At 33.2% G+C, this 18,210-nt stretch overlaps 1 protein-coding gene across 1 annotated transcript in view; it reads left to right on the top strand.

Annotated features, from left to right (window-relative positions):
- The window catches only part of LOC115882866, a 62,758-nt gene that overhangs the window by 17,208 nt on the left and 27,340 nt on the right, over nt 1-18,210 (top strand). The window contains 4 exon segments of the mRNA XM_030901113.1: nt 3,256-3,434; nt 15,982-16,160; nt 17,591-17,670; nt 17,870-18,078. Of these exon segments, the coding sequence (XP_030756973.1) occupies nt 3,256-3,434; nt 15,982-16,160; nt 17,591-17,670; nt 17,870-18,078 (647 nt within the window).

The following is an 18,210-nucleotide window of genomic DNA, read 5'->3' as shown; positions in this document are numbered from 1 at the left end:
AAAATGTTATTAATAAAATGTTTTTTTTCCTGTTCGTATTTCTAGTCTGTGTTGTGTTTAATTATTTTTATTAAAAACTAATACGTATTTGTACTAAACACATATGTATCATAGTGTATCATATTACCTTTTACATCTTTACACGTTTTAGAATAATAAATATTAAATGAAAGTATCTCTTCTATATCTTATGCTCGAATTGAAGAATTTCCGATACTGTCATCATCGACCTGTCATGACCAATTGTGCCGTTAGTACAATGTTCGTGCGATTATAATTTCCAAAAGTGGGTAAACAGAACACTTAAAAATCGTAATTAAAATGTGTGTCCACGTTGGAAAACAATAAAACGTTTCCTTTAGCGGTATACGGCTTAGTTTAATGGTGCATTTCGAGTGCGTGAGAATCACTGAAAAAGTTAATTTATGTCGATATACTAAACTCGTTAATTATACCTATTAACAAAAGGTTTTCTCGTAATTTTGCTGCAATTGACTTTAATTATTAATATAATAAGATTTCTTCGTTTTCTGTTAATTTGTCGCTATTTATGGATTGACTAACTGACCACTATCATGATCGTGCAATGATTGCAAACTTTTTAATGAGCTCTTATAAACATTAAAAATATTATTGTACAGGGTGGCGCCTCTCATACGCCGCGGAAGCTCCAAGGAGAACGTAGGATAAGTTTGCATTTTCGGCAAATTTCTGAGAAATTTTGTTTGTTTTAACTGACACAAAATGATAACTAGTTGTTAATGTTGGACTAATTAGACAGCTAGGTTGCAGTAACATCAGACCTATCACAGCCACCTAGATTTTATCAAATAATAAAGATCTACTCAGATCAAATCATGTAAATGAAAATATCTAGGAAAATCTTGGTTTGAGGGGTAGGCAACCTTAATAGTATTTTGAAGAGACATGCACTCTCCATTGAATATCGGAATAATATACTGGGTGTTCCATTTAAAATAAGCGAGTAACATTTTTTAACAGCTTTTAAAGGTGACCAATGTTCAATATTAATTTTGTCTCACCCTGTATAACTTTGGGGATTAAATTTTAATTTGATTTAAAGTGCAATAGATAATTTAACTACATATTAGGCTATACCAGCTAAATTACAATTTAGGTAGCTTTTATTGTAATTTATAAGTTGTTTTTTATTTTTGGAAAATGTTAAATATGTCAAAAACCTTACATTTTAGTCATATACTTCTCTTATAAAACTCACCTTTATTTTTTTCCCAGAATCCGAAAATCAACTAATATATAGGGTGTTCCATTACAAAAACACAACTTTAATATGTAACTTTTTTGGGGGACACCCTGTAGAATTCTCTATATTTTTAAAAAGTGCTCTGAATTAACCTACATATTCTCCCAAAATTTCATTTCAATACAAACTGTCGTTCTCCTTGGAGCCTGCGCGGCGTATGAGAGGCGCCACCCTGTACAGGGGTACCATTTTGGTTGAAATCATACGGTATCTCCGTTACTAGACTAGTTTCATTTTTTAAGTAATTTGTAGCTAAGTTTTTGACTTTTTAGTCTCTTTTCAAGTTAAATATTAAAGTTCCCATTTTTATATGCAGGAAAACAAAATGTTATTTTCGCCAAAGTTTAAAACATCCTGTGGAATGGTTTAACAAAGTAAGAAATTTAAAAACTACATTGTCATCGAGTTGTAAATTATATCAATAATTTGATTTTTTTTAATTCATCTTATTCTTTTTAATATAAACCATCAAATATGGGAGACATCAACACTCGGTTAGAAAGGTAACCCGTTACTATTTCTACCATACGATGATAAACGGCGTCAAAGATGGTTGGGGAATGACAATCGATGATAATTTTGGCGAGGTCAAGCCTTAGACGCTATTTATCTCAGCTGTAGTCTCCTTTTTTGGAACTGATCCACTGATCCCATATACGCACATACCTGATCCTGCGATCAGTTCCTGAATACCAATGGCTGTTTTCGATTCGCTCTGGTTTGACTTCAAGGCTAACTAAAATCACATCGTCTGTATTGATTATAAAAAAGAAGAAAAAAGAATAAACGGCTCAGCCCTCAACAACTCGTAACCGTATACACCAGTGTACACCAGTGCAGACACGCATACTCACACAACCACACCTACATTAGTGCACACTGATTTAACAGCCTTCAGGCTTCATCAGTACGGTAAAGAATCAGGAAGCGAAGAAACCGATCCCGAAACACAAAAAACCAGGAAGCAAACGATGCAACGAGGCACCGTGGAGATGGAAAAAAAATTGATGAAGAAACAAAAATAAAAAAGATGGAAAATAAAAGGAGCAAACGGGAGCCTAAAGCCCCAATTTGCAGCCAAGAACCAGAGTCGCCCAGGATTGTGGGCTTCGTCCAGAACAGCCGCGGAGGTAGCCAACAGCAACCCGCCGCAATACCCTTAGCCGTGGTACCCATATGAAAAAGAAAGAAATAGTGAGGGAAATGTATAAAAAAGAAGAAAAAAGATTAAACGGCTCAGCCCTCAACAACTCGTAACCGTATACACCAGTGTACACCAGTGCAGACACGCACACTCACACACTCACACCACCACACCTACACTAGTGCACACTGATGTAACTGCCTTCAGGCTTCATCAGTACGGTAAGGAATCAGGAAGCGAAGAAACCGATCCCAAGACACAAAAAACCAGGAAGCAAACGATGCAACGAGGCACCGTGTGCAAACCAGGAGATTTTTTTTGTATTGATTATCTTTGACAGATGAGTTTGAAGATAGAGAAAGCAATTAGTTCTGAAAAATTAGTAAGTTAATAAAAAAATTAGTTAATCTTTTTGTAAGCAAAAATGTCAAAAATTGACATATCGAATAAAGTAAAAATATTATTAATTATATTTAAAAATCAAAAGTTGTAGTCATTTCCGGTGAAACAGGAAGTGACCAAAAACAGTTGAATACGTCAATCAATCCTAATTTATGTCATAATAAAAAGTTATAGGAGTGAGCCACCTTTGAGATGCACTCGGTATAGTCTGGATGGCAAATGCCAAACAAATACAAATACAAAAAAAAGAGAGAGATCCAAGGATTAAACCCTGAGGAACTCTACCTGATAACTTTCTAGGACTAGAATTTTTTGTCCAATTTGACTAGTTGTTGATATGATGATTAAAGGATAATTTTATATCCCTTCTGCAATTTTGTGCCTTTGTTACCTCGAAAGTAAACCTACTTTTTCTTGTTTTCAGGTGAATTTGATATGCGAGTTAAATCTTGCGTGGCATCGGATGGTGGGGGACACGTCATCCAACTGTCAGACGAGTTCGGTTGTGTTCTGAGACCGAAAATGATCAGCCGATTTTTAAAAGCTAGAGGGGCTGACGAGAGGGCTTCTGTCATTACCTACGCCTTCTTCCATGCCTTTAAGGTAAGTTTTTCAAAATTCTTTCCATACTTATGATAGCTTTTTACAAAAATTTTACTCCAATGACGTAGATTGCTGTTTTACGTAAATGCTACGTCATTGGTATACTCCTTTTAACCTCGGAAACTACTGGAGCTAGAGAGTCGGTTAAATGGGGAAAGAACTGCAGTTTTGTGGAGTCATAAACATGCACTTTTCAGATTTTTAAAAAAGTTCATGGCTTACTAGATATTTGGAAAAAAAACATTTCGGCTATTTTAAAAATTGTAGATTATAGTAAACAAAAAGTTTCCAGATAAAAGTTGTAGATAATCACATTCTTAATAAGATTGTGCCCCATATGTTCTTTTTTTAAATGGAAACCATAGTTGGCTATGGCTTCATAAAAAGCTCCATTTTTTAAGCTTTTCAGTGATATAAGTTATGATATGTTTTTTAGATAAATTACTGAGTTATAGCCGATTCTTAATATTTTTAAACAACTTCGCTTAGTTAGCCATGGAAACAAGTTAATCTTCGTTGACCTCAGAAATGTGAAACTGTCACATTCAAACTTTGTAAATTAAAATAAACAAAAATTGTAAATATGAATTTTTCAAACGAAGAACAGCGTGTAGGATTGTTGGTTCAACTTTTCTTGGCCATACATTTTCGAGGATACGTTGACCGATGAACGTTACTTAGTTTTTTAGAGAACGGATTTCAAGACATGTTAGGAAAGTTAAATTTAGATACTCGCGCATCAATAGAGTGGTTCCAACATCACTTTCATTATGAAGCCCCTCCATAAAGAAAGAAATGTTAAAAATTATTTATATAATAATTATGCAAACTCAGGGATAGGAAGAAGTGGACCATTTGCATGGGCCTCCTCGATCACCTGACCTATCTATTTTAGATTTTTTTATGCGGTATGGTTAACAACAAGGTTTACAAAAAAACTTATGAATTAAGAGAGGCACTCAAAGAGGCGGTACGGGAGAAATATAATTAAGTCGACCGGTCGTTCTGTGAGAATAGCCAGTAATTCAGTTTTAAAAAGATCCATTTATATGTATTCAAAACAATGGCGGATTTTTTGAACATTTTCTAAAATAACTTAAAGTGTATGTAGTAGGTAATATTATTTTTTTAAGTTTTAGTTTGTGTAATCTAAATTACAAAGAACCGTTTAATAATATATATTCAGCCTTTTTATAAGTTATAAACTATAACAGAATAAGAATACTAGTGAAATTAACCAAGAAAGATCCCAAGTAACATTTTAAGTTCCTTTAGGTTATATATTCTCAAGGTTAGTTATATAAAGGTTTAATAAATGTCTCATTGGTATCTTACAGTGTTTTGATTTATATAAGTGTAGCGTTGGTTACTTATCACTAATAGAAACCTTAAAATGTTGTTTATCACTTTCCTTATAAAACTAGAGGTTCTTGTTACTAAAGGTTTCATAGTAAGGTTTTATAAAGGTGTTCACATCATTTTATATAACTTCTGGTATTAGGTGTTAGATAGGTACGCAAGATATACACCATATAATTAAAGGTGTTATTAAGAACCATTATGTAACCAATAACACTACAAGTTATATGATTGTTCCCTCAAATCGTTTTTTTGCACCTTTCAAATGGTTGCATGCTTTATATAAAGGTGCGTATTCATTATCCGCACGAACGAACGAACGAAAGAACGAATGTTCGCTAGTGGTATGGACGGGGACCGCACGATAGGACCGCACGAGAAGACCGAAGGCATTTGTTGGCGAACGCCTTTGATGTACCGACTCGAAACGGATGGTCGAGCGAACGAACGAACGAACGAACGGCCGCATGCGTTCGGTCTCCGTCTAAATATACCGCACTTTCATTCGTTCGTTCGTTCGTTCGGATAATGAATACGCACCTTAACCTGTAGTTACCGAATATCAAACCTAATGACATAATCTCAAATTTTTAATGTAATCAAAACAAATAATATATTAGCAAGCAAAGCAATTCGGTATTATAATAAATAATAAAAAAATAAACTGGACAAAACACAAAAATACATCTACGTTCAAAAGAAAGGTTTTTCAGAGTTTAAAAAAATAGGAATAATCCAAACCTCATTCAAACTATATCTACCAATATTGAAAGCCAACATGCAAATTTACCATCCACAAGCAGAGATCAGGATCAACCTGAGATATTTCCAACAGAAAGTTGCCAGAACGATTAGGAACAGAAGATGCCTGGTTAAGGCATTAAAGAATGCATAACGTAAGAGAATGAGCTTTGCGCTTTAACATTACACATTCTACACTTAAAGAGCTTTTTTCTCTAGTGAATTCATTCATAACTGTTCTACCAAAGTACCAAAGGACCCTAGAACTCTTTTGAAAACTCCTACCACATTAAATATAGATTAAATTGAACCAAAACAGCATTATTTCAATTTTATGAGGTTATGTTTTGTTTTCTGCACATTTTCTGTCAAATTGCTGTAATGTCAAACTTCGTTCGCAGGGAGTCGCTACCAGGGTTCGGAAGTAGTTAATTAAGACGTACCTAATTTACCTGATTAACTACGTGTAGTTTTTCTTCAAAAACTACGTCTTTTCCCGTTCATTAACTACATGAAAACTACGTTAATAAACTATGTATTGATATTATGAATAATTATCCTTTATATGAGGTGTAATAGAGATAATATGATGTAAATATTATATTTAAAGCCATATTTCTTCTGTTTTCTTAAATACATTATGTGTTTTTAAAGCTTTAACTTATTATAACCTCACCTCAAAGCATTGATATTTGAAAGTTACCTACATATATTACATAAACTACACCCTCTACATAAACTACATTAACTACATGTAATGTAGTTTATGTAGTTTTTAAAAGTAACATGTAGTTTTCCGAACCCTGGTCGCTACAGTCGACACCTCGGGTTACATAAAGGTTTTCTGGGTGACTAAAAGTAGCCATAAATACCCCGGCATTTATAATGGTGATTTGTATCACCTTTAGTTGTATAAAACACTAAAATTGGTGTTTTAAATAACCCAAACTCAATTATGTAACCTTAAGTAACCAAATTTATATAATGGTTGATGAGTATATGATAGACCCTAAAGTAATATATAGCACTTTATATATAATGGACGCCATTATTATTGATGCTTCATTTTTGGCTTCAATGAGTATTTCTAAGATAACGTTAAAACTGGTACAAAACTATATTTTGGCCAGTTGCCAGTTATTTCTATGTATTAAAAAAGTCGTATGTTCTATTATTTATATTAATAAATTTGACTTTCATTACAAAAATTTTACCAAATTTTTTTTGTTTATAAAAAAATCTATTAAGTAATTCTGCTTTTGGGGGCGCATGTGTTTTTTGGAGGTAAAATTGATTTTCACACAGTAAATTTAATATCGCATATGTATTTAGTACTCTGGATAGGCAAAATAGATGTTATTAAGCCAGTAATTTCTATAAAGTCATTTGCATAACGCAAGCGCTTTTGTAGGCTAGGTATGACAGGGATGGCGTCATTTTGTCTCTTTTGTTTCTGGTCTGGATTATCTGCGTAGGACAACTTGGAGCAATAAGATCATATCTGCTTTTTATGTTAAAAAACGAGGCAAATATTAAAATAGTTAGTCAGAAAGAAACAAGTATATTTTCAAAAAACGCGCATGCGCGGTATTTCTATGGAGGTAGTCTCTGGGAACCTTCTCAACACCACTATATAACTATTATATCCCCTTTTTCAGTTTTGTAGCGGTAACTCGATAGTATATATAAAGGCGTTGAGAAAGTTTTCAGGACTTTGGTTGCACACCTTGAGTGTTAAGGGTTATCACAGGAACAGTTATAAAATGGACCGTTTAGCGCATATAAGTGTTATATAATGGTTACCAATAACTCACGACAACCATTCTAGATGCGTTTAGGTTGTATAATATGGTGTGTTGGGAAGTTTCCTAACACACTTATAAAACAAAAAATGCTTCTTGGGATAAGAATTGGCTATAACTCAGTATTTTTTTGAAAAAAAACATAATATAGCTTATCTCGCTGAAAAGCTTAAAAAATGGCGCTTTTTGTGAAGTCATGGCCAACTATGGTTTCCATTTAAAAGAAAAACATATATTTGTGTCATATGTCGAAAATGACAGGCTTTAGAAGAAATCGGAGAATACAAGCTCATTAGGGATGTGATTATCTACAACTTTTATTTAAAATTTTTTTGTCTAAACTCTAAAATAGATTATAATAGAATTAAGGACAATTTTTAAAATAGCCAAAATTTGTTTTTTTTTCAAAATTTACGAGTATTTGTTGGAGATATTCTTTTTTAAAGAAAACAGTTTAATAACAATTTTGCCATTAAAAGCACGCCTTCGCTTTTAGTCCTAATGAACTCATCTGAGAAAGAAGATTTATTATTTTTGTAATGTCACTGTCAATGAAAACTAATATTATTATTATTTGTTGGCAATTACTCTAGCAGAGTTACGTGCAGATGTTTTGTCGGCTATAATATTATTTAATTACTACTATATTTTATTGTTGTGTTAATTGAGGATGGTAGAGATCGGTTTCTCGACTTAAAACATCTGATATAATAACTTTTTTATATTGCCAATCACGTCGCAAAACTAATACTTTTGTGACGTTTGAAGAAAAAAGTCATTGATGCCACATTTTAATGCCAAGCGAATTTCGATAGCGTAAAATTCCGTAGGTAACAGTCCTGAAACGGTACCTTCCATTAGGGCAGAGTGGTTGTACTTCTTTTATTCTTATAGATACAGTAGTTTCAACAAACGAGAATTAAAGCTATAGTTAAAAGTATAATTAAGAATATAGTTAAAACACTAGATACACTATTTTTTACACTCTGTCTATGTTATTTAAATATTCTGATTTTGTTTTTTATTGTTATTTGAATAGTTTCAACAAAACGAGAATTAAAGCTATAGTTAAAAGTATAATTAAGAATATAGTTTAAACACTAGATACACTATTTTTTACACTCTGTATATGTTATTTAAATATTCTGATTTAGTTTCTTCCGTTATCTTTATTTATTTTTGCTTACACAACGTTTCGGTCAGAAGTATCCCTGATGTGATACGTTATCAAGTGTGAACTAAACTAAATCCTAAAACTAATGAGCTTATATACTGTGAATTTGTTGGGTGCAGTCAAGCATAAGGTTTTCCACCAAGAACACGTGCATTGGAGCGTTTTATGAGTGGTTGCCATTAGGGAATCCAAGTCCCGGGACCAAAAATGCTTTCGGGACTTCGGGACAAGTCGTTGTTGAGGCAGTAGCAGATATTGCACTTTCAATAAATCCGTCTAACCTTTTTACCAATGGAACTTTCTCAACCTGATTACTATTTCTGTTTCTTATCTCCGCCAGCGAAAGTTCGTCTTCATCTGAAACAGCTTCTTGCTCTTGCACTTTGGATTGTGATAATCTTTGCACCAACTTGTCAATGAACTTTAAGATTTCTTTGGTATCCGGCTTAGACTGATTAAAATCTAAAGGATTGTTTAAACTTTCTATATATTTTAGTGTGTGTGTGGATTACAGAGATAACTAAGCACACTGGAGGCAAGGGTTCTTCGCTCGTTTATTCGTTGCTTCAATGCTTCCTGTAAGTTTTGGTTTAAAGGCGCATTGATTTTTGAAAGTTCTTCGAATATAAACTTAAAGCTAGCATCAGCAGTGTAGAGATTTCCTTCATACCTACATAGTATCATCACAGCTAGCCTTATAGGTTCTAGGCACAACAATTCCGTCCAGAATTTCAAAATCGTAGTCACTGAAATTTACTGATATGGAGAGATCAATCATCGCCTTTTGTATGCAATCTTTTAGAAAAACAAACCTTTCTAGCATTCCATCAAGGCTATTCCAACGGGTTTTACAATCTAAAATAAGATTTAATTCTCGGTTGTATTTTCCGTGCACGTATATCTGTAAAACAGTGTTTTTTAATGGAGAGCGTCGAAATAACTTTACGATTTTTCGGACTTTGTCGACTAATTCGTTTATGTTGTAGCTGTCAGTTAGGTCGTAAATGATCTCTTCATCTACAGTTTCATCGTCGTCGTCGCTATAATTATCATCACTTGACAGGTCTTCAATGATTTTATGATAGTTTCTTTTACAATACATTACTTCAACAACTGCAAGGTATAATAATTTAGGGGTTTCGGGACCAAGTTGAGGTCCCGTGACCATCATTGAGTCCCGGGACCACTTTGGCGTGAAAAACCACTTTGGCGTTGAAACGTGGTGTAAGCAAAAATAAATAAAAGCAATTGAAGTCCGAAACTGTTTGAGTTTTAATACTGAATCATAGTCTATAGGCCAGTCGGCAAGTGCATCGATGGCAGGAGCAAATCCGGACAAGCTGGAATAAGTTTTATTTTGTTTAATTTGGTGTCGAGAAGCACGTATTAAATTTGCACTCCCCGTAAAGCCCGGATTTGACCGCAATCTTGGAAAAATTGGCTAAAATTCGGTTTATTTTTCATTATTTGTCAATAACTCGATTTCTATCAACTTTAGTGCACAATATGTAGAGACCAAAATTCGTTTTTTTTGTGCGGCTACCCAAAGTATCGAATTTTACGAAAACAAAATTAAAGTTTGATATAATGTACGTGTTCAATATATCCGGGGTTAACTGTACTTGTTTCCACACCACTAGTGATGTAAACTTTAGTTACTTTTATAGACTTGTAACTACTAGTTACTTTTGGTAATTGGACTCGTTACTTTGGACTCGTTACTTTAGTTACTCGTTACTTTGGTACTTAGTATCGTTACTTTATAATCGTTGTTTTGTGTACAGGTTGGAAGACTTGGGCTTGACGTGGAACTTCGGTACTTATTGTGCCCGGCGATTTTTGTTGCATGCTCTGTTTAACCTATAAAGGGTTTCTACTTTCTTCTAGTGTAAGGGCTTAATAGGATAGTTTCGATACTCGGTATTCAAGTACTGAATAATATGTTTTTAATAATATGTATAATATTTTTATAATGATATGTTAAATAAAACAATGTACTATTAATAAAATTAAAAATAAAAGAAAACAAATCAAACAAAGAAAATATGCGTATAATAAATATAATATATTTTTTTATATATATACTCTCTCTCTCTCTCTCTCTCTCTCTCTCTCTCTTTGTATTACATTAATAAATATTAGGCAAACATTAAAGAGTAAAAATAAAAAAATGTATATATTTTTGTTAAAATGTAAAAATAATAAAAAAATTTATATTCCTCTGTGGCGGATTCATCTCTTCAAAACAGTCATTTGAATTAACGCCCCCCCAGCAGTGTTTACTAAAAATTACTATTTTTATTTTGTAGATTTTCTTACAGTGTACGTGGCGAAATATCTATTCTCTTTTGAAGAAGAAAAATATTTGCTCTGCTTTTTCAGATATTAACATTTTTTGTAACTAACGTGAATCCATTTTTAATTAATATCTAAGACATGTTAATCTAAATAAACAATTCTATTCTATAAATAAAAAGCGACAACAAACGGCAAAGGGACTGATCGCCTCCGGGTCGGCATCAGCCAATCATAATAATTGTAATAAAAATATCGCACATTTGCCATCCAAAACACCGGCCGGCGTCAAGTCAACACTTTAAACATAAACATATTGATAACAACTAGACCTACGTCGAAGTAAGGAATATTTCAGTATCGAGTTTTGAGTCCTCGGTTCGTGCATTTCCAGGGATTACGATTACTGCCGGCGCATAAGTAACGAATTAGCTTAGTAACGAGTAACGAGTTCTAAATTCAAATAGTAAGCGTTACTTCGAGTCCTCGTAAAGTAATTGTTACTTTGTAACGATTACTTAGAATTTTTCCATCACTACACACCACCTTGAGCGGCACCCCCGTTACATAAAGCCCAAAAACTTGTTTGTTACTGGTTGGCAGTAGCCTGCTGTCGCGGTCATAATGGAAGAACGTAATTTGCATTATGACCGCAATAACGGACTAAATTTTTATTGTTGCGCGACTGGTGGAAAATTGACTTTAACCGCCTTATTTCTCAGGGAGATGCCTTCAGGTAAAGTACCCGGCGCGTTTTTTTTGTGGTCTCCCCATTTCCAATAGACCTAATCCACATGTCGCCAACTTAGCTTTTATTTTGAGGTGGAAGGTTCATCAGAGTTCCTTCGTTTTTTTTCATGTTACTGGCTGTTCAATATAATCTTCCTGAATGTCTTCCACATCTGTATCATATTCCGGATCCGGTACATAAGGTGCTGAATATTCTTTTCGTTAGGTTAGATCAGCTAATAGGCTTGTTCCATCATATCCTATTTGTATGTTTTTTAGACGTTTTTGGATACTACTTATTATAATAAGTGCACCATACAAATTTCAGAACGAAATGTTTTGCCGTTTTCGAGATATGAGAGCTTAAAGTTTGTAACGGCGAGACGAGGCCACGCCCCCTCGTGACGTAGTTCCACTACATCCGACTTGCCGTCAATCAGTTCGTAACGGAAACACTCGTTTGAATTAATGTGATTTGTCATTTTATCGTTATTTAGACTATTTTGTTGGTTTATTTTCACAAGATGCATTCGGTAGGAGAAGGGTTCAATAAAGCTGATTCGGGCAATCTCCCAGAAGTGGACATTTTTATGATAATGGATTATTTTAATAAAAATTAGGAGTTTATTAGTTCAGAAATGAAGGAAATAAAGTTACAGAGGTACCTAAGTAAATCATTTATTTTCTATTATATTTTCCTTCTAAGATATTTTCTATTGCTTAAATACCTATCTGTATCGGAAAGCAGTGGCGGCTCGCTAGGGTAAAAAAAGGGTTATTTACCCTATATGAAAGAAGGCTACCTATGCATTTTCTTAACTAACCTATGCAATCTTCTTCTATTTGTAACATTAATACAATTAATTGGCATTTTGAGGCTTTTCGGCTAATTATTGAATTAACAATTGTTTATTGTTTATATTAATAATATAAATAAGTTAGAATATGAATATAATTAATATTGAATTAATACATAATAATTGTACAAGTAAATAAGAGACTTTCCTCAAATATATATTTTTTTGTTTCCTTTAATGACTAAAGTAAATTTTAAAGCACTAGTACCTTAAAGTAATATTATTCTATATCGGAGTGTGGCGAAAAATATTTTAACACGCTTGTAGAAAACTATTTTTAATTATTTTTGATATTTTAAAAATTTTAATTAAAAACAACAAAAATAAATTAATTATTGATCAATTATTAATAAATATTCTCGCGAAAAATTCACGAACCAGAAAAAATCAGTGGTTTCATATACAGCTGACAAATACTGAATTGATTTCACAGACCAAATTATGGTAATAATGCCATTGGATAATATGTGCAGTTAAAACAACAGCAATCACTATGACAAGTAGTGGCAAAAATTACACCGGAGCACAAAATTAATGCAAAAAATTATAATGTACAATGCATTATTATAAATACTAGTGAAACAAGTGTGATAGAAGCAAAGTATAATGACTGTGCCGCATCTGAACGTGGTTGCAAGCACGCGGTAGCATTTCTTATGTGGTTGCATAAATATGATGGTTTGAAATGCGCTCCTCTTGATCATGCATTTTAAGATCCTTGTCTACTGTATTGGCCCTGAAATGAAAATTTTCATTTGCCGCCTGCCTTGCGTCGTCTTTTAATATTTCCTTAATAATGGCTGCTTGTTTTCTTGTATTTGAAGCAGAAGATCGTTTTTTTTTGGCACTCAAAAATGTGAGGAATAACACCTGATTTTAGTTTTATTTATTAAAAAAAATAGGAAACACTACTTGTAACTATTAACTTACAAAGTGATCTTCACAACAAAATCTGGTGCCTCTGTCAGAGACAAAATCATGTCTTCGCATTGCATGCTGCCATGCTCGTCTTAACTTTATGTCGGACGGTAAAGAAATAAATAGTTTTTCTGGGGAATTTTTATTCGTATTTGTGCATTCTGGCACTACACAACGTTTCCTTGTCTGTTTTATACTAATATTGAATAAAAGAAAGACTAGTACTACACTACGTTGTACTAAAAATTTAAAACACACTTTCTGTAATCGGGCAAAGCAGACCTGTGCATTGTATCGAACGCGGTCGCCAGCCGACCTGTGGTGCTATGACGTAGCGGCTGGCCACGCCCCTTTCTCGCGCAATAGATGTTTGTACGTGTTTTTGAGGTATTAAACGTACGAATAAAATTTTTGGTAGATCTGTTATTTTTTAGTTGTACTTTCGATTGATAAAATAAAAAAAAATTGTGAACCAAGCCCATTTTGCCACCTCCAAACTATTCGAACATTATTTGCCCTGACAAAGTGCACACATTACCGAGCAACGCAAACCTGCTTTGCGGCAACTACAAGATGTATTGCAACCTTTGGCACATTTACATGAAATCAGATTTAATAATTCTTAGGGAGCTGCATCTTGGGAAGTAGCAATGGGCATCAACCCATTCTTTGAATTTTTCCATCCCCAATCCGGAGGTGATTTTTCATTCCCATACCATAGCTGTACCTGACTGTACGTACGGAAGGAGTGCAAGCAAGCTGCGTCTTTGGTCGATGGTAATGATGCTAGGTTTGGTAAGCTTTTGGTAATAGCTTTTACGAAACACTGGTATCTGTAATTATCTGTTGAGTCGCATTTTTTGGATCCCTATAGATGAAAAAGAACTCCATGGTACAAAGAATACAAGGTATGATATTGCGCAGGTTGGTCGCTACGTCACAGGTGATAACAGGCGCTATTGGTCAGCACGCTCCGCGCGCCAGTTCAAATCGCCAAGATATTGTTATAAACCTGTTTTTTTTTGTTTATATACCGTCATTGAATTATCGCTAAGCAAGTTACTGTGGAGCAGTGCATAAGGAGTCGGGCTAGGAAGCGAGAGACCGGAGTTCGAATCTCGGCCGGAACATCACTTTTTATTTATTTTTTTAAATACTGTTGTATTCTAGTTTATTTTTGTAGTATAAAAAAAGAACTATTTATTCTGTTATTTTTTAATCTCCGTTATTAATATAAATTGATTGTTAGTACAATACCTCATTTAATATAAAATAATATTCTACTTTTTGAAATGTATCGGGCCCTAATTGTACCTAAAAGTAATATATTTTTAGTGATATACCATATTGTAAACTATTTAATACTTCAGTCACTTAAAAGTTAATTTGCATTGAATAATTGCCTACCATTAAAGGAAATTTGAGCTATATAACCCTTGATGGGCATATTCTGGGTATGCAAATACTTCCTTTAAATTTTGGGTGTCGTTCAACCGATTTATTCTCAAAACCAGAAACATCTACATATAAAAAGAAGCACAGGTCACTAATTATAATAAACTTCACCCTTGGAATTACTTCTATCACAATTACAATACGTTCATCTGCATTGGCATTTTCTACTTTTCGATGGGAAACAATAAACTTCCCAACATTTTTTAAATGATGTAACAATTCCTCTTGTGGTTACTTTTCCATAGATATCCTCATCTCTGTCCTCATGTGAATTCAGAGGCAATAAAAATGAAAATTATTTACCATAAACATCGCAAACTAAAAACCTAATAAACAATTTTATACCGAATATAAAAATAAATTTAGTATTTTTACCTATTATCGTCCAAATCCATGTTAATAGATAATTATTATTTTTAAATATATTTTTGGAACTGCTAGTTTTAGTAATTATTAAATTAAACGAACTAAAAAGTCTTAAAAATAAACAATTCTTAACCATAACCCCAAAAATGCAGATCTCCTGTCAACTTTCTTTATTTTTTATTTATTCATTATTTTCCTAGCGACGTCACAGGTGGTATGCGCGAACTGAACGAAATTGGAGCCGCTATCGATCATACCTTGTATTCTTTGTACCATGAAAGAACTCGTTCACCAGCTTTTTCTATATCTTCTGGGGATGCGTTTGGGTCATTGAAACTTTGTGCAGCTGTCTGTAATAATTCTTTTTCTTTCTGTAAAACTTTAACGAAATTCATTTTTCCTTGTCTGTATAATGCGGATGTGGTGTCGCAGCCAGTAAATGCGTGGATAAATAAAAAAAGTAAGGTTCTCTTAAAACTGCTTATAATATATTTAGCGTGCTTAAACCGAGATAACTTGGAAACGTCGCACGGAAAAAGTACATAGAACGTTTTTTTATAGAGTTTTTTCTCTTTAATTTTGGTCTGTACATTTTTTTGCACTAAAGTTGATAGAAATCGAGTTATTGACAAATAATGAAAAATAAACCGAATTTTAGCCACTTTTTCCAAGATGGCGGCCAAATCCCGGCTTGGGGGGTGGTGCAAATTTAACACGTGCTTCCTTGCACTAAACTAAACAAAATAAAATTTATTCTAGCTTGTCCGGATTTGCTCCTGCCATAAGCTATTTTTTAATACTTGGCGACTGGTCTACTACTACATTCATAGTGTTGTTTCTTTTTGATGCAGTTCCCAGACGCTTTAAGTGTTCACATCAAATGTAAGGTGGAGATATGTCGTCACGGTTGCCTGGACCATTGCCAACTGCAGACGGACAAAACTCCCAACTTAGAGGACGATCTGGGCCACTACATAAATCCCCACGAGAGGAAAGATGACAAATTGGCCTTATCCGACGTTAACGACAGGTTAGTGAGCGTGAACAGGCCTTTAAGTGGACGGATAACGCTATCGCGAGTAGAATTAATCTTTGATAATAAATAATAGTCAATTAGAGGTTGAAATATATTGGGTATTAGAAGATTTAATCTGATTTTTTTCAAATAATATTTTGTCGTATTATAAATATCGTATGATTTATAGTGAAACCTGTTTTTTATATACAGGGTGTTTCAAGTTGCGCAATTTGATGCTGATCAAAATTCCATTATAAAAGTTTAAAAATTCCGAATACTTTATAATATTTTTGAAAAAAAAACGGGTATTTACGGTTTTTTTTTTAATTTTCTTTAGGACTATTTTTTGAAAATGTATACAGGGTGGTAAGAACTGTATTCCGGAAACTTTGGCAGCATATTCTGCAGATAAAAATAAGTAAAAAAATTCATGTAATTGTATGTCCGAAAATGCTTAGTTTCGGAGATACAGGGTGTAGAAATTTCATTTTTATTTTGATTTTTTCCAAATCTTTTATAAAGTAACGTCAATATTTGAATTAAAATTGGTGTCTGGGAGTCTTTTAACATGAAAAATTTGATTTTGATGTCAATATGACTCCTACTTGTAGAGGGCGCCACTTACATATTTTTTAACTGGTTTGAAGAGTTTTATAACTTTTCGTCCCTATCTTTCTATTCCCATTCGAAATATCTTGAGAACGGTTACTCGTAGCAATTTTTACCAAGAGAGATTTTTTACGTAAAAAGTTACGGAAATGTATATTTTTCCACTCAATAGTTTTAGACAGGTACGGACGAAAAGTTATTACTCTTCAAAACAGTTAAAATACATATAGGTGGCGTCCCCTACAAATAGTAGTCATATTGATATCAAAATCAATTTTACTTGTAACTTCTACTTATAAATGGAACTTCTACACCCTGTAACTCCAAAACGAAGAATTTTAGGACATACATTTATAAGAACTTTTTTATTTATTTTTATCTGCAGAATATGCTGCCGAAGTTACCGGAATACAATTTGGACCACCCTGTATAACAAAATAAATTTTACAACCATTGCCACTTTTTTTGCTTTACAAGATGTTGTAGAGATGAGATTTTAAAACCGAAGTCTAGAATCGTCTTTTTTGAGCTGCCATCAGTAACTTTCGTTTTTTTAAATACTGCTCTCGATTTTTGATTACGGATTTTCAGAGCTTCTAAGGTTCCAAAACCAATAAAATTGGAAAAATTCATATTAACGATTTCCTGCTAAGATCTTACCAAAAAGCAGTGATGTGTCTCTCTCTAACATTTGAGTACTAATGGAAAATGCCATTAATAACAAAATACTTCTAATCCAAAAAGACTAGTAATTTTATAACTTATGGTAATCACAAATTATTGAACAAAAGTTATAAAAAACAAACATATATAAATTTCTTTTATTTTTTCAGGATGCCAAGCACAGTCGGTCAGTCATTACACGACCAAGATATGTTGTATGACGATATAATTCATGAAAGTGATGAATCTGGTGAGTATGAAGCACCTACTAAAATACGAGTAGTATACACCTTTAAAAGCGAATTAACAATTTTGAGTTCTTATATTTTATTTACCCATTCTTTAATCTTAGAAAAATATACAAAGATGAAAATTACATTAACTTAATGACCGGGATCAAACTATTCATTTATATTGATACCATTTTAAGTTATATTATTTACAAACAGGTCAACAGCCGTTAGTGAAGTTATCACTTAATGCCAATGTTAACAGTAAGAAAAAAGTGGATTGGCAAAAGACACCTGAAACCAAGCCTCAAGACACTCAAGATAAATCTGCGCAAGTTACTGACGACAGACAGCACATCATCGGGGAAGATAGTGAAGAAAATGAAGATTTGGATATCGAAGAAGTCGACATTGCTACATCGAAAAAGGTATGTCAATTTCAATAGTTTCATATTAATTATATATAATAATATTATATATAATTAATTAATTACTTATTCAGATTGTTTAGGAGATATTCTGATATTACTTATTCAGTTTAAGATTTAATTGTATGTTAT

The sequence above is a fragment of the Sitophilus oryzae genome, unplaced genomic scaffold (genome assembly GCF_002938485.1).
Source record: "Sitophilus oryzae breed Bouriz unplaced genomic scaffold, Soryzae_2.0 scaffold_179_pilon_pilon, whole genome shotgun sequence".
Taxonomy (NCBI): domain Eukaryota; kingdom Metazoa; phylum Arthropoda; class Insecta; order Coleoptera; family Curculionidae; genus Sitophilus; species Sitophilus oryzae.
This window is presented reverse-complemented; position numbering and strand designations above follow the sequence as displayed.